Source organism: Pseudophryne corroboree, chromosome 4 (assembly GCF_028390025.1).
Source record: "Pseudophryne corroboree isolate aPseCor3 chromosome 4, aPseCor3.hap2, whole genome shotgun sequence".
Classification (NCBI taxonomy): Eukaryota; Metazoa; Chordata; class Amphibia; order Anura; family Myobatrachidae; genus Pseudophryne; species Pseudophryne corroboree.
The window spans coordinates 697,469,289-697,493,247 of record NC_086447.1 but is presented as its reverse complement, the minus strand read 5'-3'; the positions used below and the strand labels follow the sequence as shown (position 1 = coordinate 697,493,247).

At 44.5% G+C, this 23,959-nt stretch overlaps 1 protein-coding gene across 6 annotated transcripts in view; it reads right to left on the bottom strand.

The window, feature by feature from the left end:
• UTRN (utrophin) overlaps positions 1-23,959 on the bottom strand; it is a 1,167,552-nt gene that overhangs the window by 485,426 nt on the left and 658,167 nt on the right. For all 6 annotated transcript variants that reach the window (XM_063917938.1, XM_063917937.1, XM_063917939.1 and 3 more), the window contains 2 exons: positions 16,919-17,091; positions 8,799-8,955 (listed from right to left, as the gene is read on the bottom strand). In XM_063917938.1, coding sequence (XP_063774008.1) covers positions 8,799-8,955; positions 16,919-17,091 — 330 coding nt within the window. The remainder of the gene's footprint in view (positions 1-8,798; positions 8,956-16,918; positions 17,092-23,959) is intronic.

The window sequence follows — 23,959 nt, the reverse complement described above, 5'->3', positions numbered from 1 at the left end:
TGGTGCCTTACTCATTATGCAGACAGACAACACAAAATACAAAGACAGACAACTTGCACTACTCAGTAAAAAAGTACTAAGGTGTCTCTCTCTATATATATATATATCTGGCCAAGTGCAGTGCACGCCAGTCTATATGAAATCTGATTCCAAATTCCCACTAACACCCCTGCGCCTTACGGTGGAGTAGAGATGTACAGGAACGTTCTGGAATCACAACAGGAAGAAAACAGGAAGCATGGTTAAAATGCCCCAATGCTTACAGTATAAACAAAGTGCAGATTATAACTTTTCCAAACAGATATAACCAGTCAATAATCCTGTTAAAAAAGGCTTAATAGCCCATCTATCTAATAACCCATGCAGCGTTCTGCTGCTGCTATGGGCACACTTCTCCCCCCTTGTGTGTGTGCTCCCCCCCCCCCCCCGTGCTTCGTGTACGTCTATTACACGGAGCCGGGGCTTACATGCGGGGAGCTGAGGTAGAGGGAGCCAGGGAGCGGTAGCGGGAGCCGGGGAGCGCGCTGCATAGAGCCGTGGAGCGGCGGCTATGTATGGTGAATGCGGCCGGCGCAGCTCTGTGAGCGGCGGGAGGCAGCACATAGTGGCGGTGCTAGGTAGCGGCGTCGGGCGCTCATAGCGGCGGTGTCCTGGAAGCTGGGTGGGCGGCTCGGCACATCACAGAAACAGTGTCCCACACAGCGGGGCGGCAGCGTGAGCTGACCGCCCCATCCCCAACATACCTGGACGCCTGTGGTGAGGGCTATGACGGGTCTTCTTCTGTAAGCTCCGTCCAGCCTTTCCTGCAGGTTGTCTGCACATGGTTGTGAGGGAGCTCTTTTTAGAGAGGCCCGACACGCCACAGCTGCTTGTGGCAGCTTCCACTATCACGGACCCACGCCTATTGGAAGGGGGGAAGGGATGTGGAAAACGTTGTAAAAATAAAAAAAGTAGTGTGGATAAGCTCCACACAAGCCTTGTTGCTACTATGAGCACAGAAAAAACACTGAGGTACTCTGGGATATGGAGGGGAGGAGAGTTCTAAATTTAATTATTCAGTGCCTTGTTCCTGCGGAAGCCGTCCATATCCCAAGAGTACTCCAGTGACCCCTAGTGGATGAAAAAGAAATACCAGCGGCATCCCGACTGCAAAAATCTCAACGCATTTTGGTAAGTACTGTAACCCTTTCCCACCTCTCCTGCAAGCTAACCCTAACCCTCCCCTCCCGCAGTCTAACTCTAACCTCCCCCTTCCGCAGCATAACCCTAACCTACTCTGCCCTGCAGCCTAACCCTAACCTACCCCACCTCGCAGCCTAACCTACCCCACCCCGTAGCCTAACACTAACTGACAGAATGTGTCGGGATGCCGCTGTTGGTATTATGATCACCGGCATCCTGACTGTCAGGATGCTGACTACATCCCTCCCTGACATTCAAGGAGAGTTGGCAAGTATGCTACAGAGTTAGTTCTCACTGTACTCTCATAGCTGGTCATAGAATTTGGAAGATGCTAAATCCAGTACATTATCCAGTTTCAATAGATGAAAAGGGATAATTAGGTTCAGTCCAAATAAACAAACAAAAAAAAACAATTATATTACAGGTTGAGTATCCCATATCCAAATATTCCGAAATACGGAATTTTTTGAGTAAGAGTGAGAGTGAAACCTTTGTTTTCTGATGCCTCAGTGTACACAAACTTTGTTTAATACACAAATTTATTAAAAATATTGTATTATAAGACCTTCAGGCTGTGTATATAAGGTGTATATTAAACATAAATGAATTGTGTGAATGTAGACACACTTTGTTTAATGCACAAAGTTATTAAAAATAATGGCTAAAATGACCTTCAGGCTGTTTGTATAAGGTGTATATGTTACATAAATGCATTCTGTGCTTAGACTTGGGTCCCATCATCATGATATCTCATTATGGTATGCAATTATTCCAAAATACGGAAAAATCCGATATCCAAAATACGTCTGGTCCCAAGTATTTTGGATAAGGGAGACTCAACCTGTATAATTTATGTCTGAGTGGTGAAGTACAATGGAGAACTACTTTTATCTTCTGTTAAGTTCTATGACTGCTGTTATGTTAATGCGCCAAGATTTGTGCTGCATGATTGTTCTTTGCACAATAACAAAGTGGCTTTGTTATATGTGCAAATGTTGTCTTTGGTTGCTGGGTCAATTTGTATAAGTTTAATAAAAATTTCACCAATTCTGTCAATAAAAATTGAATGACTAAACCATAAATGTATACATAGCTGAAGACTGCTTTACCAATATAAATCCAATTACTGTTCAGTGCAACCAATATCTTGTAACGCATTGTACTGCGCCTCTTAGATTCAACTTAGTATTACCAATACATATATTTACTGTCTGCACTGCTCTTCCAGCAAAGTTCCAGAGGGCACAATTGTTATGGTGGTTTTACTATTATGTGGGTGCTGGTGTGGGAGGTATTATTATTATTATTATGTGGGTGCTGGTTTGGGAGGTATTAATGTTATGTGGGTGCTGGTGTGGGAGGTATTAATGTTATGTGGGCGCTTGTGTGGAAGGTATTAATGTTATGTGGGCACTGGTGTGGGAGGTATTAATGTTATGTGGGCGCTGGTGTGGGAGATATTATTGTTATGTAGACACTGGTGTGGGAGCAATTAATGTTATGTGGGCGCTGATGTGGGAGGTATTAATGTTATGTGGGCACTGGTGTGGGAGGTATTACTGTTATGTGGGTGCTGGTGTGGGAGGTATTAATGTTATGTGGGTGCTGGTGTGGGAGGTATTAATGTTATGTGGGCGCTTGTGTGGAAGGTATTAATGTTATGTGGGCACTGGTGTGGGAGGTATTAATGTTATGTGGGCGCTGATGTGGGAGGTATTAATGTTATGTGGGCACTGGTGTGGGAGGTATTACTGTTATGTGGGTGCTGGTGTGGGAGGTATTAATGTTATGTGGGTGCTGGTGTGGGAGGTATTAATGTTATGTGGGCGCTTGTGTGGAAGGTATTAATGTTATGTGGGCACTGGTGTGGGAGGTATTAATGTTATGTGGGTGGTGATGTGGGAGGTATTAATGTTATGTGGGCACTGGTGTGGGAGGTATTACTGTTATGTGGGTGCTGGTGTGGGAGGTATTAATGTTATGTGGGTGCTGGTGTGGGAGGTATTAATGTTATGTGGGCGCTTGTGTGGAAGGTATTAATGTTATGTGGGCACTGGTGTGGGAGGTATTAATGTTATGTGGGCGCTGGTGTGGGAGATATTATTGTTATGTAGACACTGGTGTGGGAGGTATTAATGTTATGTGGGCGCTGGTGTGGGAGGTATTAATGTTATGTGGGCACTGGTGTGGGAGGTATTACTGTTATGTGGGTGCTGGTGTGGGAGGTATTATTGTGATGTGGGTGCTGGTGCGTGAAGTATTATTGTTATATGGGCGCTGGTGTCGGAGATATTATTGTTATGTGGGTGCTGGTGTGGGAGGTATTATAGTTATGTGGGTGCTGGTGTGGAAGGTATTATTGTTATGTGGGCGCTGGTGTGGAAGGTATTTTTGTTATGTGGGCACTGGTGTGGAAGGTATTATTGTTATGTGGGAGCTGGTGTGGGAGGTATTTTTGTTATGTGGGAGTATGTTTGCAGAACTATTATTACATTGATGCTAGAATATGAAAGGCATTAAGAAAAGCTATTATGAATATTTCCTCTTATTTATCTGTAGCCATGATGGATTTTGTGCTAGTTATTAAAAAAAAAAAAGCTAATTTCTTGGTAAATTTGCTCATACTGTAGGCCATATAAACAATATTAAATGCTGCATTAAAAGTAAAATGTATTAACAATATATACATACAGTATATTGTATCGAAAATGAAGCTCCGGCTTCACCGACTTGAAACATGAAACAATATATCTAATATGTATAGAAATACAATTTGCGGAAGAGGGAGAGTGATAACCAGCAAGCCAGCGGGCCCCTTAGTGCATTAGCTGAGTAGCGATACCAGGCAAATTGAGCATGTGCCCATCTGATGACTCCGGGAACAGCAGGAAAAAAAACAAAAACTGTATTGACAAAAAGAAAAATCCTTAGAATTCTTACAACTTTTCCTACCCAGTGTTGGATGGCTGATGGTGGCTGCAGAACATGACAAAATGATCTTAAACTGTTTGCCAAAACTGTTAGTGTTTTATGCCATGATCATTTCTGATGATGCACTGACACCACAGAAGCCCATGGCTCTGCCAAAATAGCCTGAAGCTACAGGGAAAAATTACTTTGTTATCCGTTACCCCCTGTCATAAATGTCAAGAACCTGTACGTATAGACTATATAATGTTTTTTTTGCAATTCTGCACCTAGTACACCTTCCTATATTTACCCTGTTACATGTTACTGAACTGTGAGGTTTGTGTAAAACAGAGGAGAACGTGTAATGTATACAGGTTTACCATTCAGCTCCTATAGTGAAAGGATATACCGTCCTCAAATCTCTTATGCATCTCATCTCATACCATACCACCTCATACTCTTGTGTTCTCTAATGTACTTACTATTTTCTCATGTCTCATCATGTCTCGGGATGTTTTACTAATGTATGTATTTGTATGATGTAACTGGTATGATGTAACTGGTGTTCTGCTTTGTGTATTGCCGACTGTAGATCTCTGCAAAATCTGTAGCGCCTCATAAATAAATGTTGATGATGATATGTGTTTATACATGGTGTGTTTATACTACCCGGAAGCAAGATGTAATCTTTTTGTGTGCAGCTCATCAACAAGATTGTACTTGGGAAACCGACTGGGCGCATTAATTACACAAACTGTCTATACCATTGAGTGGGCCCCTTAAGCAAGTTTAGGGTTATCACTCTTTCCGATGGCTCATTGAGAATAGGGATGCTTTGTATTAACAAGAGGATAGTAGGGCTTTGACATGGTTAAATACTGCAGTGTAACACTTTTATTTTACTTACTGGCTTCTATAGATCACAGAGAGAGCTTATATTGACAAGCTGTAATCACTTGTCTGTACCGGTCTAGCTCATTTCCCTTTATCTGTTACATTGATTTTTTTCATTTTAGCTAAAATATGGCTACATGACTTCAGTTTTTTTTTTTTAACATGCAGTAGTCATAAATATCCAAAAACAGATGGGCAGCAGATTAAATGTCAGTTAAAATGTATCATATTATGCTATAGTTATTAAAAATTGAGATTTAAATGAGTCAAATTGTTGGAAAAAGCAAATTTTAGGGGGTATTTCAGGTTTGTCAGGGGAAAACACAGGACAAGATTCATCAAGCCTTGCAGACTGATAAATAGCATAGTGAAAAAGTACCAGCCAATCAGCTCCTAACTGCCATGGCTACAGACTGTGTTTGAAAAATGACAGGAGCTGATTGTTTAGTACTTTATCACCGTGCAATTTATCACTCTCCAAGGTATGAAAAATCTGGACCATAGTGTTTTCCTCTATGCATATACTGTAGGACCTGATTCATATTTGTAGTACCAATACGATGTTTGGGGGTTTGTGCAGGGACAATGTGCAGATGTGCAGAACGGGTCTTGCGATGTCACTCGCAGCCCCTTGTCAGCCACAGCATGACTGACATGCTGTGACATTTGGGGGGCACAGCAGGGGCAGCATTCAGCAATGTTCTTCAAAATGGAAGGTGTTGCCCCGGTTTTGAAGGCGTGACAGGTCAAGTGTCTGCTTTGGCGGACGAAGACTTCCTGGACCCCATTGTCCGGATATTATGGCGAGGTTACGCAGGCTGGCAGGTGACTGTAACCATCGCGAACCGCGACCGGTAGTTTTGATGGTAATCCAAGGCTGTGTCCTCAGACGCAGCACTCAGATCCTCGCTGATGCTAGCAGGAGGTTTCTATCTGCTGCAGACACCTTCTGCTGCATTAGAATTTGAATTAGACAGATTTGCACAGCCACTTCCCTGCGGCTGTGCAATTCCATACAAACATGAATTGGATCCATATGCGGTGGGTAGCTGGAGTCCTCATGCTGCTGCTGCGATCGGTATTCCCTGGCCTGACCTCATAGAGCAGCAGCAGAAATCCCCCGGTGGCTACAGCGTAAATACTGTAGATCACCCAGTGCCCTGGGAGAGGGAGGGTGGGAACACTTCTCCTCAACATTCACTGCCAGACAGCATCAAGGCAGGGACCCCTGTACCAAGGAATTTGAGACCAATGCTTGTGCTACGGTGCCCATCTGAGTTGAGTAGTATATATTGTACGCTGTAGTGAGTACCGTGGGACAGCAAGGTGCTAGGAGGTTATATTAGGGGTGCTGGGCAGTTAGATTAGGGATGCTGGGCGGCTGAATTAAGGGTATATAAATATGCTTATGCATACTCTGTCATTACAGAGTTTTCTCTACTACTCCCTCACATAGGGGGTTATTCCGAGTTGATCGCTCGCTAGCAGTTTTTAGCAGTCGTGCAAACGCTATGCCTCCTCCCTCTGGGAGTGTATTTTAGCTTAGCAGAAGTGCGAACGAAAGGATCGCAGAGCGGCTACAAAAAAAAATTGTGCAGTTTTAGAGTAGCTCCAGACCTACTCAGCGCTTGCAATCACTTCAGACTGTTCAGTTCCGGATTTGACGTCACAAACACGCCCCGCGGTCGGCCAGCCACGCCTGCGTTTTTTCTGGAACGCCTGCATTTTTACTGACACGCCTGCGTTTTTTCAAACACTCCCTGAAAACGGTCAGTTGACACCTAGAAACGTCCACTTCATGTCAATCACTCTGTGGCGGCCATTGCGACAGAAAAGTTTTGCTAGACCTTGTGTAAAAATACATCGGCCGTTGTGAAAGTATGTTGCGCGTGCGCAGAAATGCCATTTTTTTTCTTAATCGCAGCGCAGCAAACATTTTCAGCTGGCGATCAACTCGGAATGAACCCCATTGTCACCACATAAAACAAGCAGAAGTAGGAAGAACATGTCCACCTACTTCTATGACATCACAGGTTGGAGAGAAGTTGGCGGTCTGATGAAAAAGGTTGTTATGTGTGTGGAGCAGCATTTCATTTGGACAGACAATTTGGACGGTTGGGTGGTTGGAGGAAAGTTGGTTTGGTATATAGCCAGCATAATTAACTGAGGTGCAATGTCTGACTTTAACTCAGCACACAACTGCTGGTTACTATAATTTGGTGCAGATTTGCATTTTTGAGCAATGTTAGCAAGGCCCGATACTGAGCTCGATATGGTTAACATTAGCATCACAATATATGATTAGGAAAAGGTACTTGTCTACATACGTTGGGTATGGGATGCTGGCAGCCTGGATCCCGGCGGATAGCATACCGATGCCAGGATCCCGGCCGCTACAATGCCAACGAGTGTGAATAGCCCCTGTTAGCCGGGATTACGGGTGGCGGCATTGTACGTAGTCAGGATTCTGGGCGGCAGCATTGTTAGTCGGGATTCCGGGTGGCGGCATTGTCAGTAGTCGGGATTCCGGCGTCGGTATCCTGACCATCAGGATCCCGATTGCCGGCAATGTAACTACATCCCGTCTACACTCCCAGAATGTCCACAAGACTCATAGGAAGAGCAGGCACATTCCCACATCCAATCCATTTATCTGGTGAAGTGGGTGAGGCTTAATGAAGTGATTTGCTGCAAACTGCATCATCACAGTCCAAACGCCTCCTATGCCAGAGTTTCCTAAACTCCGTCATATTAGTCCAGGTTTTAAGGATATCCATGTTTGAGCACAGGTAACTTACTTAATACAACAGTTAATTTGGATTTAACCATTTGGACTCAAGCATGGATAGCCTAAAAACCTAGACTGTAATGGCGGAGTTTGGTCAACTCTGGACTAGCAGTGCCACAAATCGCATTGTCACACCTCCTGCACTTGCTCCTTGGATCTCTCTTTAAGGATCTCCTACAGGGAAGGTAAAAATGGCAACAAGTATGGGGAGTTACAAACAGGGGAGCACTTAGGCATTGAGTGAACCATTCCTAGATTTACAATGTATGCAAATGCAGAAAACAATATAAGGACATTTACAAATGACAAAGGGGAAACAACTATGAAAATAATCTTTTGTGACATAATTTGACTACTATTGAGGGAATGTGCATGGATCAGCATCTGTACCAGCCAATATGGGAAGATAAAAGAATCAGGAGCATTCCTTGCTAAGTGCGGAAACTTGAATAAATTCTACCAGGTGGGATTCTTTAAATGAGGTAAAGGGATGGAAACGGTTACAGGAACATTTACTGTTTTGTGGAGAAGGGCAAAACTTTTTTCTCTTTACATAGGGCTTTCAAAACACAATGTATACCTGTTTCAGTGGCCATAAAATGGTGGCAAGTGCTTCCAGAAACCATAAAAAGAGCATGCAGATTGGAATGTGCTAGCCGGAAAAATAGGCATGTTTGTACACAAAGAAGTATTGCTGCTCCATAGAATTTGGTGGTTTGTAAATTACCTTAACGGCATCACGAGACCCTAAACATATCCACCACAGTGCTTCCCACTCCGCCGCAGCAGTGTGACATGTTGAGTGGGACATGCTTTTCTATCTGATCATTCAGGAGGTGACTGACACGTAGGCAGAACCGTCTTGTAGAAATGCCCGTAAGGATGCTGTACTTTACAGTTTTATTTGTTTCTATTAATAACCATTTGCCGCTATATATGAAGAGGATATATTGGCGTGTGATGAGAGTAATAGAGAAAGAAACATCACAGTATAATAAGATGTATAAGCCTTTCTTTCCCTTACCCTGCAGAAGTCATACTGCTGTTGTACGGTGGGGACGTCTCCTCCAACGGGCATTTGCTTCTTCAGCTCTTCATCTCTAACATCTAGCCAACAGATGAGCTCTTCCAGGGATTTCAGCAAGTGGTTCCATTTATCGGCACTCACCTCCAAGTGTGTTCTGCAGTAAAGCAAATGAAAAAGGTCAAAAGATGTAGTTTCTTGTAGTACAATGTAGGTATATAATAAAATACCACAAAACTCAGCTATTGTTCTAAAAAATAAAAAAAAATCTTACTTGCATATGTCAAAGTCCTTAAAACGGTTTGTATAGTGCTGCAAATTCATTACCATGGGTGTACAAAAGTGTACGAAATTTTAGTGCAGCCATCAAAATATATACATAGCACACACATAAATTAGAGTCACTCTAATTGCTCATTTACCACATTCTCCCGAGCTTGGTAGCAGTGACACTGTGCAGAGAAGCACTGCTTCCACAGGGATGGCGCATAGAATGACTGAATGGGAGGCAGCACCACTGGATGTCATTTATTTATATACAGTTTCCTATATAGGGCAGTATATTCCGTTGCGCCTTGCAATTGACATTTTATGCTCTGTCACAGTTGACATTGTTCATTTGCCCAATAAGACGGATCACTGCCACTCTCACTACATTACATTACAGAACATGCCATTAACATTGTATCGTTTCTTCGAATACTGCTGGATAACACACTTTGGAGATATGTCCCATTTATTATTCTTCCACAATACAGTCATTAAGAATTAACTCAAAAGATGTTTCTTGGTTAAATGACATTAAAATAAGAATTTACTTACCGATAATTCTATTTCTCGGAGTCCGTAGTGGATGCTGGGGTTCCTGAAAGGACCATGGGGAATAGCGGCTCCGCAGGAGACAGGGCACAAAAAGTAAAGCTTTTGGATCAGGTGGTGTGCACTGGCTCCTCCCCCTATGACCCTCCTCCAAGCCAGTTAGGTACTGTGCCCGGACGAGCGTACACAATAAGGGAGGAATTTTGAATCCCGGGTAAGACTCATACCAGCCACACCAATCACACCGTACAACTTGTGATCTAAACCCAGTTAACAGTATGATAACAGCGGAGCCTCTGAAAAGATGGCTCACAACAATAATAACCCGATTTTTGTAACTATGTACAAGTATTGCAGATAATCCGCACTTGGGATGGGCGCCCAGCATCCACTACGGACTCCGAGAAATAGAATTATCGGTAAGTAAATTCTTATTTTCTCTATCGTCCTAGTGGATGCTGGGGTTCCTGAAAGGACCATGGGGATTATACCAAAGCTCCCAAACGGGCGGGAGAGTGCGGATGACTCTGCAGCACCGAATGAGAGAACTCCAGGTCCTCTTTTGTCAGGATATCAAATTTGTAGAATTTTACAAACGTGTTCTCCCCTGACCACGTATCTGCTCGGCAGAGTTGTAATGCCGAGACCTCTCGGGCAGCCGCCCAAGATGAGCCCACCTTCCTTGTGGAATGGGCCTTAACCGATTTAGACTGTGGCAGGCCTGCCTCAGAATGTGCAAGTTGAATTGTGTTACAAATCCAACGAGCAATCGACTGCTTAGAAGCAGGCGCACCCAACTTGTTGGGTGCATACAGTATAAACAGCGAGTCAGATTTTCTGACTCCAGCTGTCCTGGAACATATTTTCAGGGCCCTGACAACTTCTAGCAACTTGGAGTCCTCCAAGTCCCTAGTAGGTGCAAGGCACCACAATAAGCTGGTTCAGGTGAAACACTGACACCACCTTAGGGAGAGAACTGGGGACGAGTCCGCAGCTCTGCCCTGTCCGAATGGACAAACAGATATGGGCTTTTTTTGAGAAAAAAACCACCAATTTGACACTCGCCTGGTCCAGGCCAGGGCCAAGAGCATGGTCACTTTTTATGTGAGATGCTTCAAATCCACATATTTGACTGGTTTTAAACCAATGTGATTTGAGGAATCCCAGAACTACGTTGAGATCCCACAGTGCCACTGGAGGCACAAAAAAGGGGTTTGTATATGCAATACTCCCTTGACAAACTTCTGGACTTCAGGAACTGAAGCCAATTCTTTCTGGAAGAAAATTTACAGGGCCGAATTTGAACCTTAATGGACCCCAATTTGAGGCCCATAGACACTCCTGTTTTGAAATTTCTTTGTGGGGCCTTCCTGGCCTCACACCACGCAACATATTTTCGCCACACGTGGTGATAATGTTGTGCGGTCACCTCCTTTCTGGCTTTGACCAGGGTAGGAATGACCTCTTCCGGAATGCCTTTTTTCCCTTAGGATCCGGCTTTCCATCGCCATGCCGACAAACGCAGCTGCGGTAAGTCTTGGAACAGACATGGTACTTGCTGAAGCAAGTCCCTTCTTAGCGGCAGAGGCCATAAGACCTCTGTAAGCATCTCTTGAAGTTCCGGGTACCAAGTCCTTCTTGGCCAATCCGGAGCCATGAGTATAGTTCTTACTCCTCTACGTCTTATAATTCTCAGCACCTTAGGTATGAGAAGCAGAGGAGGGAACACATACACCGACTGGTACACCCACGGTGTTACCAGAACGTCCACATCTATTGCCTGAGAGTCTCTTGACCTGGCGCAATACCTGTCCCGTTTTTTGTTCAGACGGGACGCCATCATGTCCACCTTTGGTATTTCCCAACGGTTTACAATCATGTGGAAAAAACTTCTCAATGAAGTTTCCACTCTCCCGGGTGGAGGTCGTGCTGAGGAAGTCTGCTTCCCAGTTTCCATTCCCGGGATGAAAAACTGCTGACAGTGTTATCACATGATTTTCCGCCCAGCGAAAAGTCCTTGCAGTTTCTGCCATTGCCCTCCTGCTTCTTGTGTCGCCCTGTCTGTTTACGTGGGCGACTGCCGTGATGTTTTTCCCACTGGATCAATACCGGCTGACCTTGAAGCAGAGGTCTTGCTAAGCTTAGAGCATTATAAATTTACCCTTAGCTCCAGTATATTTATGTGGAGAAAAGTCTCCATACTTGATCACACTCCCTGGAAATTTTTCCCTTGTGTGACTGCTCCCCAGCCTCTCAGGCTGGGCTCCGTGGTTACCAGCATCCAATCCTGAATGCCGAATCTGCGGCCCTCTAGAAGATGAGCACTCTATAACCACCACAGGAGAGACACCCTTGTCCTTGGATATTGGGTTATCCGCTGATGCATCTGAAGATGCGATCCGGACCATTTGTCCAGCAGATCCCACTGAAAAGTTCTTACGTGAAATCTGCCGAATGGAATTGCTTCGTAGGAAGCCACCATTTTTACCAGGACCCTTGTGCAATGATGCACTGTTTTTAGGAGGTTCCTGACTTGCTCGGATAACTCCCTGGCTTTCTCTTCCGGGAGAAACACCTTTTTCTGGACTGTGTCCAGAATCATCCCTAGGCACAGCAGACGTGTCGTCGGGATCAGCTGCGATTTTGGAATATTTAGAATCCACCCGTGCTGATTGTAGCAGTATCCGAGATAGTGCTACTCCGACCTCCAACTGTTCCCTGGACTATGCCCCTATCAGGAGATCGTCCAAGTAAGGGATAATTAAGACGCCTTTTCTTCGAAGAAGAATCATCATTTCGGCCATTACCTTGGTAAAGACCCCGGGGTGCCGTGGACAATCCAAACGGCAGCGTCTGAAACTGATAGTGACAGTTCTGCACCACGAACCTGAGGTACCCTTAGTGAGAAGGGCAAATTTGGGACATAGAGGTAAGCATCCCTGATGTCCCGGGACACTATATAGTCCCCTTCTTCCTGGTTCGTTATCACTGCTCTGAGTGACTTCATCTTAATTTGAACCTTTGTAAGTGTTCAAAAAAAAAATTTTTAGAATAAGTCTCACCTAGCCTTCTGGCTTCAGTACCACAATATAGTGTGGAATAATACCCCTTTTCTGTAGTAGGAGGGGTAATTTAATTATCACCTGCTGGGAATACAGCTTGTGAATTTTTTCCCATACTACCTCCTTGTCGGAGGGAGACTTGGTAAAGCAGACTTCAGGAGCCTGCGAAGGGGAAACGTCTCGACATTCCCATCTGTACCCCCGGGATACTACTTGTAGGATCCAGGGGTCCTGTACGGTCTCAGCGCCCTGCTGAGAACTTGTCAGACGCGGTGGAACGCTTCTGTTCCTGGGAATGGGCTGCCTGCTGCAGTCTTCTTCCCTTTCCTCTATCCCTGGGCAGATATGATCTTATAGGGACGAGAGGACTGAGGCTGAAAAGACGGTGTCTTTTTCTGCAGAGATGTGACTTAGGGTAAAAAACGGTGGATTTTCCAGCAGTTGCCGTGACCACCAGGTCCGATGGACCGACCCCAAACAAGTCCTCTTCCTTTATACGGCCATACTGTGCCGTTTGGAATCTGCATCACCTGACCACTGTCGTGTCCATAACATCTTCTGGCAGTTATGGACATCGCGTTTATTCATGATGCCAGAGTGCAAATATCCCTCTGTGCATCTCGCATATATAGAAATGCTCTATAGTCAATAAAATACTGTCCCTGTCAAGGGTATCAATATTTTTAGTCAGGGAATCCGACCAAGCCACCCTAGCTCTGCACATCCAGGCTGAGGCGATCGCTGGCCGCAGTATAACACCAGTATGTGTGTATATACTTTTTATTATATTTTCCAGCCTTGTCAGCTGGTCATTGAGGACGGCCCTATCTATAGACGGTACCGCCACTTGTTTTGATAAGCGTGTGAGCGCCTTATCCACCTTAAGGGGTGTTTCCCAATGCGCCCTAACTTCTGGCGGGAAAGGGTATACCGCCCATAATTTTCTATCGGGGGGAACCCACGCATCATCACACACTTTATTTAATTTATCTGATTCAGGAAAAACTATGGTAGTTTTTTCACATCCCACATAATACCCTCTTTTGTGGTACTTGTAGTATCAGAAATACGTAACACCTCCTTCATTGCCTTTAACGTGTGGCCCTAATAAGGAATACGTTTGTTTATTCACCGTCGACACTGGATACAGTGTCCCTGTCTGTGTCTGTGTCGACCGACTAAAGTAAACGGGCGTTTTAAAAACCCTTGACGGTGTTTTTGAGACGTCTGGACCGTACTAATTGTTTGTCGGCCGTCTCATGTCGTCAACCGACTTTGCAGCGTGTTGACCTTATCACGTAATTTCCTAAATAAGCCATCCATTCCGGTGTCGACTCCCTAGAGAGTGACATCACCATTACAGGCAATTGCTCCGCCTCCACGCCAATATCGTCCTCATACATGTCGACACACACGTACCGACACACAGCAGACACACAGGGAATGCTCTATACGAAGACAGGACCCACTAGCCCTTTGGGGAGACAGAGGGAGAGTCTGCCAGCACACACCAAAAAGCGCTATATATGACAGGGATAGCCTTATGATTAAGTGCTCCCTTATAGCTGCTTTTATATTAATATATATATAGCCATTTATTTTGCCCCCCCTCTCTGTTATACCCTGTTTCTGTAGTGCAGTGCAGGGGAGAGACCTGGGAGCCTTCCTGACCAGCGGAGCTGTGACAGAAAATGGCGCCGTGTGCTGAGGAGATAGGCCCCGCCCCTTTTCCGGCGGGCTCGTCTCCCGCTATTTAGTACATTTAGGCAGGGGTAAATATCTCCATATAGCCTCTGGGGCTATATGTGAGGTATTTTTAGCCTTTTTAAAGGTTTTCATTTGCCTCCCAGGGCGCCCCCCCCCAGCGCCCTGCACCCTCAGTGACTGCCGTGTGAAGTGTGCTGAGAGGAAAATGGCGCACAGCTGCAGTGCTGTGCGCTACCTTAAGAAGACTGCAGGAGTCTTCAGCCGCCGATTCTGGACCTCTTCTTGCTTCAGCATCTGTGAGGGGGCCGGCGGCGTGGCTCCGGTGACCATCCAGGCTGTACCTGTGATCGTCCCTCTGGAGCTTCATGTCCAGTAGCCAAGAAGCCAATCCATCCTGCACGCAGGTGAGTTCACTTCTTCTCCCCTCTGTCCCTCGTTGCAGTGATCCTGTTGCCAGCAGGAATCACTGTAAAATAAAAAACCTAAGCTAAACTCTCTAAGCAGCTCTTTATGAGAGCCACCTAGAATTGCACCCTTCTCGGCCGGGCACAAAATCTAACTGGCTTGGAGGAGGGTCATAGGGGGAGGAGCCAGTGCACACCACCTGATCCAAAAGCTTTACTTTTTGTGCCCTGTCTCCTGCGGAGCCGCTATTCCCCATGGTCCTTTCAGGAACCCCAGCATCCACTAGGACGATAGAGAAAATGAATTGATCAGAAAGGATCTCTGGATGGGCCCATCATGGAGGTCTACTAAGACATTTCATTACAGAACCTTCATCTTTACCATACGGACATGTCGGGCTACAATTTAGTTCAGTGTATGCTCATAAAAGAGGCTGCGTGCATATGCACTTATGTCATTTTTGTGTTTTTGTTCTTTTAATCTGGCACCAGCGACTGGAAAGCCGGTACCTGGGAGGGGGGTAGGTGTGGTGTAGCACATTTATTGATGAATACCAATAAGTATTTTGGGCCATGTTACAGCGTTGAGCAGGTGGCCATGTCACAATGGGGCATGGATGTGCCTCTTTGGGGAGGGGTGTCTCTTTGGGTGGTATGCTGATCCCTAGAAATATAGCTCTGCATGGTTGTGTGCACCACTGACAGGTGATCGCGACGCCTCATCACTGTCACTTACCTTCTACTAGTCGCACATTTATAGGTAAGCTACTGCCCCAGTAATTTGTACTCTCCTGCTCGGTACGCCTCCATATATTTTATCATTTTCTAAGTGTATTTTAGCAAAACCTGTATTCTTTGTACATATGCGAGAGAGTTCTACCTGCATTAGCCACATGTCTTATTCATACCAAACAGTGACGCCATATTTTGCAGTTAAAGAATAACTGAGCACAGGTGTATCCTACGTATGCCTGACGTGAACCTGTCGCACATGCCCTGGTGCGGATCTGCAAGCATCTTGTGATGCAGCTGCAATTATTTAGTGAATGCATTTTGCATCTGTGAATTTAGATGTAAACGTGTTCATATTCAGCATGTGTTGCTACTATTGTAACTTAAATGTACAGTAAATATAAACAGTGAAGCCCTGTCTCTTTCTACTAACATTTATGTATTTCTGCATGAGTAATTGGTGCTGAATACTGCTGAGGTCATCTTTACAAAGCATATTTTTTCACACATCTAAAACTGTCGTCTGCACTTTTCCTTTCAGATTGACGGGTGTCAAAACATGAGGACGTGAGGTTATAAAAGCTTTGCACTTCATGTATAAAAGAAATATATAGTGATCTATTAAAGGTGTATGACCTTATATCATCTCCAAAGTTATTTCTGTCTTGGCACAATTGCTTCCATCTGTATTGTGTAGTCTAATTTACTTATTCCCATTAAAATAAGTGGAGTATCTCTGGTAGTCTAGGCCAGTGGTTCTCAACCTCAGTCCTCAAGTACCCCCAACAGTTCATGTTTTCCAGGTCTCCTCACAGGATTGCAAGTGAAATAATTTGCTCCCTCCACCTGTGGGTCTTTTATAATGTGTCAGTGAGTAATTAATACACCTGTTCAACTGCTAGGTGACCTGGAAAACATGAACTGTTGGGGGTACTTGAGGACCGAGTTTGAGAACCACTGGTCTAGGCTATCACAAATGTGTACAGAGAAAATTGTACCTGGTTTATGCCTTTCAGCAAGTTGTTCCCCAGTATTGTGCAAGGTTGTATGGATTTGTATATAAATTATAAGATTATGATCAGGAATCTGATTAGTAAGATCTGTGATATATGATTTCTGAATAACTATATAAAACAACCTTTGGTGAACATCATGGGACTAACCAAAGACATAATAAGGTGTGAAAATCAGGAATTTAGAGATTTTGAGACTTTTTTTTGTTTTAGTTTTTTTAAAAGTACCAATTATTTACATGGTAAATTCAACCTGGTTTTGACATGTGAATGATTGCCACTTTAAAAAACCAGGAGAACTTTCACAAAATCTCTCATTTCCAGATTCTCACACCCTATTACATTCCCCCTAATATTATATACATAATGAGAGAACTTTTTACCTAATGTTGGCTGACTTGGACTTCAGGTCGCTCCAGCGATGGTTCATATCATCCAGTCTATGCTGAAGTAATGCTGCTTCATCTGAGGTCCCTAAAGCTTTCACCATCTTTTGCCTATTCCCATCAATGCTCTTGAAGATATCATTATGGGCATCTATCTCTGCTTGAATATCCTAAAAGACAACAAAAATAAAATATTAGCCTTCCTACTGTATAAAGTAAATGGAAAACAGTTACATACTCAAAGCACCTTCTTACCAGTAATAGATAATTACCTATATCTAACAAATGGACCGGGGGGGGGGGGATATGTCAGATTAGAATCAATTTCTAAACTAACATAACCCCTAGATACAGGAGCCGGGTATTAGGGCTTTGGTGCCTGCTGAAACCATAGGCATGCCAGTGATATCTGAGTGGACCAACCTTTGAACTGCATATACTGTATACAGAAACAGCCTTTGGGCAAGGGTTTATTCAATTTCATAGAGTCCATCTCATTGCCTAAGTTCTTTGATGGTATTTTCTGCACTGGGCAGATAGCAGACACTGAAGTAATCCTGTAAGTACCTGTCCACACCTCTTTGGTTGGCATTTTATTGTATATATAATATAGTTGCCTTATTTATACAAACATGTAATACTGTTCAAAAATTAAATGTATTTTCAAAGTCTATGAATTTTAAATTTGTTTTGCTACATGTATACATTAAGCAACCAGTAATCACAATTAGTCAAAGTAAATTTTTTAACAGAGCTATTAGAAAAACAACAACTGTCTGCTACCTTTTAAAAACATAATTACATAGGTTTAAGAAACAAATATATTTAGTCATTGGACGTGCTAATGTCACACTACCCTCTTGTGACTACAACTTCACTTGTTTATTTTCCTTTGTTGTGGTTGTACTTAAAGAAAAAACTTTGGTAAAAACATAACAAAAAAAAACACCTTTATTACGACTGCTCACAGGGGATTATTCAGAGTTGGTCGCAGATTTTGTAATTTTAGCAAAATCTGTGACCACCAAAATCGCATACTGTGGGCCGCTCTTGGCTGCCCAGCATGTGTGGCGCCACAGCACAATGCGATCACAATTCAATTGCAATCGCATCTCAAATACCTCAACTAGAGGTTGACTCCTGCCTATGCGGCTGTGTATGCAGGCGGTCCAGCGCCATGTTTCCTATCGCAGCAACCACAGGCAACGTCATTAAGCCGGCCTGAAAATGGCCATGACACGCCTGTGTTTTAAACTCTCCTCCGCCCCAACGCCGCCCTCTGATGTCCACTGCCAGTCAATCACTATGCGATCACATCCTTTCGGGATGCGATTGTATAGTGAAGGGTCGCTCATGCACACTGTAGCTGCAGCCCGTGCACAGATGCCCGGGATGCGGCTGTGTGTGCGAACCAGCTGCTGCGTCCACCTCTGAATAAGGCCCTAAGTCTACAGACATTTTTAAAGTGCTCTGGCACATACAATGCCTGTGGTACAGAATGCCGACATAGACGTTATGTGGAAATGTCAACATTGTGAATGTCAACAGTTGGCATCTTGGCATCACTTTCCAAATCTCCTAATCATATGATCTGACTCAAAAAGAGTGATCTTTAACTTGAAAATGTGAAAAAAGAAACTAACATGAAGCGCTTGACTGAATAATGCATTTTCAGAAAATAAATATAGCCGAAATGTCAACGTTCTGCGCACATAAAAAGAACTAATCTCTATTTGTATTTAGTTCTTTTTTGGAGTCAAATGAAAAAAACAAGCAAACTGCAGGCTCCCAACATCTTTTACATCCAAATAGAAAACAACGCTGGTTACAGTATCTATATGTTATCCATATACCAAGGCTATTGTTATTTCTAAGAATTTGCTGTTGAATATGAAATGTAAGCAAATGTGGGTAAAAGTAGAAAGCAGATTCTGATTGCTGGGGACATGACAAGAGATGAAACCATGCATGGGGGGAACTGCATTCACTGCTCACTGACTGAGCTTTGTTTGCTGAAGCCTTCATTTCAGAGCCAGGAGGGAGGTACACTCCTCAACACTACCCTGCCTCAGAAAGCTCCACGATAAAGCCCTTCCGATGGACAGCTCAGTGACAGAGCTCGTCTGTGGAAAGCTTCATGACACAGTCCTATTGGTGGAAACCTTTGTGATGAGCAGAACCGCTAGAAAGCTCCATGATGCAACCACACTGGTGGAATGCCCTAATGTGAAATGCTCCATGGTAGAGAACTGCTGAAAAACCGCTAAGCCAAAACTTTGCAGACAGAATGATCCACAGCAGAACTGCATGGAAGTATCTTCAATTGTAAAACTGCATAGTCCATGGCACAGACTTTTCCTTGCTAAATGTTCATGAATTTGGTGGTCACTTTTAATGTGTTTCCATACAGTAAATAGCAAAATAGATATTACTAATAATATACATAGCTTATTGATTGTATGATAACATTACCATGATAAAATCAGTCTCAGTGCTGTAAAGTGAGTCTTTCAAGATCTAGGCTTAAAATTACAACTTTTCCTTTATGATCACCATGAGCTCCTGTTCTGTCGTAACTTCTGCCACCTTGATGAATGCCCATTCTATCAGTCTACCTTTAGGCTGTGAGCAGAGCCACCATCCGGGACCAGTGTCCCGGATATGGGGGGTCATTCTGACCCGATCGCACGATGCAGTTAATCCCAGCGGTGTGATAGGGTCAGAACTGCACATGCGCAGGCGCCGTAGTGCGCTGGCGCATGCCAGACGGCATGCACCTGATTGACAGGCAGAGGCGGTCGCGGGGCGGGGGGCGGAACAGCAGCGTTTGGCTACCGTTTTGTGGGCACGGTCCAGCCAACACAGGCTGCATGACGTCACACGCAGCCGCTGAGGGCCGGGGAGCGACGAGTAGCTCCCGGCCAGCACGCTAAAGCTGCGCTGGCCGAGAGCTACTCCTAAAGTGCAAAAGCATCGCCGCTGTGCGATGCTTTTGCATTTCTGCGGGGGGGGGGGGGGGGGGGGGGCGCACTGACATGCGGGGCAGGATAGCCCTGTGCTGGGCATCCCCCCGCATGTCTATGGTCAACTCGGAATCACCCCCATGGACAACTAGGGGGGGGTCCGATCCTGGCAGCAGCTGATCTAGAGTGTAGGTCGATAACACAGCTGCAGCTCCGGCTATTCACCGCTTATCCGCTCTGAGCAGAACAGCGAGTGATAGGGAGCCTCCCAACTCCCCCCACCCCACTGCGGGACACTGCGGCCCGTGGGAGGGACACCGGGACAGACCCCCAAAAAAGGGACTGTCCCACGAAAATCAGGACATTTGGGGTGGTATGCACATTAGTCTTTTTATACAGTGGATATTGTATAGATTACAGTATTAATATTTAACACTATAGATAGTATATAGTATAGGCTGTATAAAATGTATCTAACTAATATCAATAACATAAGTGGTCAGGACAAGGTTAAACATCCCATAATAAATAAATAAATAAATAAATAAACAAACAAACAAACAAACATAACAGAACCTGTAGGAGACAGAACTGCACTTTCTAAGCACACATTTTTCCACCTCATGGTACGGATCGAGGGCTCAGATCAATATACAGAGCAAACTCGGAAGAAGCTGCTACCGCTGAGCATGTGCAGCTGCTCCGCTCCGTCGCTTAATCTGCATGTAGTGGTGGCAGCTCTAGTAATAATTTCATATACTATTGCTATCATAATTTGAGATGCTTGCCAATAGGACGTGAGGCTTCTGGGCAACCGCACCTCCCCCCTGCATTTGCCTATGGGAGTAGAGGTGGTGAATGAGTGAGTGTCAGTAAAGGGCCCTACACACTCGCCGACATGACTGCACGATATGAACGATCTCGTTCATTAATGAACGAGATAACGTTCATATCGTGCAGTGAGGAGGATCCAGCGATGAACGATGCGCGGCCCCGCGCTCGTTCATCGCTGGTCCCCCGTCGGCTGTACATGCAGGCCAATATGGACGATCTCGTCCATATTTGCCTGCACTTCAATGCAGCCGGGTGACGGGGGGAGTGAAGAAACTTCACTCCCCGCGTCACTGCGCCCCCACCGCCGCCGGGTCGCCCGTCGGCTGTATCCGCCATCGGGCAGTTCGGCGGCGGATCGGCCAGTGTGTAGGGCCTATAAGTTAGCTTATGACTGACTACCTCTTGACTGACAATCAAATCACTGTCGACCTTTATAATGTCTATCTTCAGTATCACACTCATTATGTTTGGGCGCAGCATTCAGCACGCTTAACTGTTCCTTATCTTTTTCTGCCTGGAATTCCCTCATTATATTTATTCCTGCTGGACTTTTCCTTTATACAGCTGCACGAAGTGGAATGAACAGACAGCTGTTGTGCTATCATTATTTTCAGACTTTCATTTGAGCTAAATGTTGATGAACAAATAGAGTGTGAAATGGATATTACAAGAAAGGACAAACCAGTAGAGGCAAATACTGGAAAAGGGAGCCGACCATACTGGAAAAGGGAAGCCGACCGCTGGCATGCAGGCAGCGGGATGAGCGCAAAAAAGCCCCTTGCGGGCACGCTGCGCTCGTCATGATGCGGGCATGGTGGTGCTATTTATTCTCCCTCCAGGGGTGTCGTGGACACCCCAAGAGGGAGAATAGTTGTCAGTATGCCAGTTGTCGAGATTCCGGCATCGGTATGGTGAACGCCGGGATCCCGACAGCCGGCATATCAAATGCCTCACCTTCATAAGGCATGGTGTGTTACTCATTTTCCACTACCCTATTTGTATGCTATGCCTCCTGTTTTCTCACATTGTACTTCAATAAAAATATGTTGGGGAGAAAAAAAACCCTGAATGCTAAAAGATTAATGTTACTGGCACTTTAATCTCAGAAATGTTATATAAAAAAGAAAAGTCCATCTTTGTTAACTTTTTTTTTTCATGTTAAATGTATAAAACACGCATATAAGTGTTGATCCTCTGTATACGCAGATCTGTAACCATTGGAGACATACACAAACCATCATATACACAGTCCTGCAGTAGTACATTATACAGTATATTCTACATCAGTAGTTTTATCGGGGTGCAGTTATGATGTCAAGTCACTAGATCCACACCAGAATCCATATCGGACTAGTACAAAAATCTGTTCATGGTGACATTATACATATGACGCATCAATAGGGTAGAGCGGAAGCAGAGAACTACATACACCTAAGTCACTCAAGATCATGACTTCACAAAAAAAAAAAAAGTTCTACTAGAGGTTCTGCTAGAGACCAGAAAACAGACAGGTCAAGTACTTCAATATAAATAGAGACATTTTTAACCATATAATATTGCAAGAGACAAATGTTCCAAAACAGTAGTTAGAAAAATTAGAAAAAGTATCTGAGGACACTGCTAAAAGCAGACAACGTTTAGCTAATAATATATGTCAGCATTTGGTGCTGTAAGTCTACAATTTATCTTACTATACCGTTAAAACATATAATTGAGCACAGTATACTTATCAGTACTGATGCTGCTAGTTGAAGTCATGTGACACATATTAATTAGGCCTGGATCACAGGAATACGCTAAATCTCAAGAAACAGCTAATAATACACACTATTTTATTATACTTTTTATCAACCTTTTATTCACAGAAGGCTACACATTCATTCACCAATATACACTTTCCCAAAGGTTTTACCGGGAAGAAATCAGACTTGGCAGTGCTCATTGAAAGGATTCTATCAAATACACAATGAAACTAGCTACAGCTTATGAACCATTACATAACTGATATCAAATGAAGAAAATCGGTACACAAATTTAACATACTGGGGGAATTTTATATTTAGATAGATATATATATATATAGATATATATATATACATACATATATATATATATATATATATATATATACACACACTGCTCAAAAAAATAAAGGGAACACTTAAACAACACAATGTAACTCCAAGTCAATCACACTTCTGTGAAATCAAACTGTCCACTTAGGAAGCAACACTGTTTGACAATCAATTTCACATGCTGTTGTGCAAATGGAATAGACAACAGGCGGAAATTATAGGCAATTAGCAAGACACCCCCAATAAAGGAGTTGTTCTGCAGGTGGTGACCACAGACCACTTTTCAGCTCCTATGCTTTCTGGCTGATGTTTTGGTCACTTTTGAAAGCTGGCGGTGCTTTCACTCTAGTGGTAGCATGAGACGGAGTCTACAACCCACACAAGTGACTCAGGTAGTGCAGCTCATCCAGGATGGCACATCAATGCGAGCTGTGGCAAGAAGGTTTGCTGTGTCTGTCAGCGTAGTGTCCAGAGCATGAAGGCGCTACCAGGAGACGTGGAGGAGGCCGTAGGAGGGCAACAACCCAGCAGCAGGACTGCTACCTACGCCTTTGTGCAAGGAGGAACAGGAGGAGCACTGCCAGAGCCCTGCAAAATGACCTCCAGCAAACCACAAATGTGCATGTGTCTACTCAAACGATCAGAAACAGCCTCCATGAGGGTGGTATGAGGGCCAGACGTCCACAGATGGGGGTTGTGCTTACAGCCCAATACCGTGCAGGACGTTTGGCATTTGCCAGAGAACACCAAGATTGGCAAATTCGCCACTGGCGCCCTGTGCTCTTCACAGATGAAAGCAGGTTCTCACTGAGCACATGTGACAGACGTGACACAGTCTGGAGACGCCAAGAAGAATGTTCTGCTGCCTGCAACATCCTCCAGCATGACCGGTTTGGCAGTGGGTCAGTAATGGTGTTGGGTGGCATTTCTTTGGGGGGCCGCACAGCCCTCCATGTGCTCGCCAGAGGTAGCCTGACTGCCATTAGGTACCGAGATGAGATCCTCAGACCCCTTGTGAGACCATATGCTGGTGCGGTTGGCCCTGGGTTCCTCCTAATGCAAGACGATGCTAGACCTCATGTGGCTGGAGTGTGTCAGCAGTTCCTGCAAGACGAAGGCATTGATGCTATGGACTGGCCCGCCCGTTCCCCAGACCTGAATCCAAT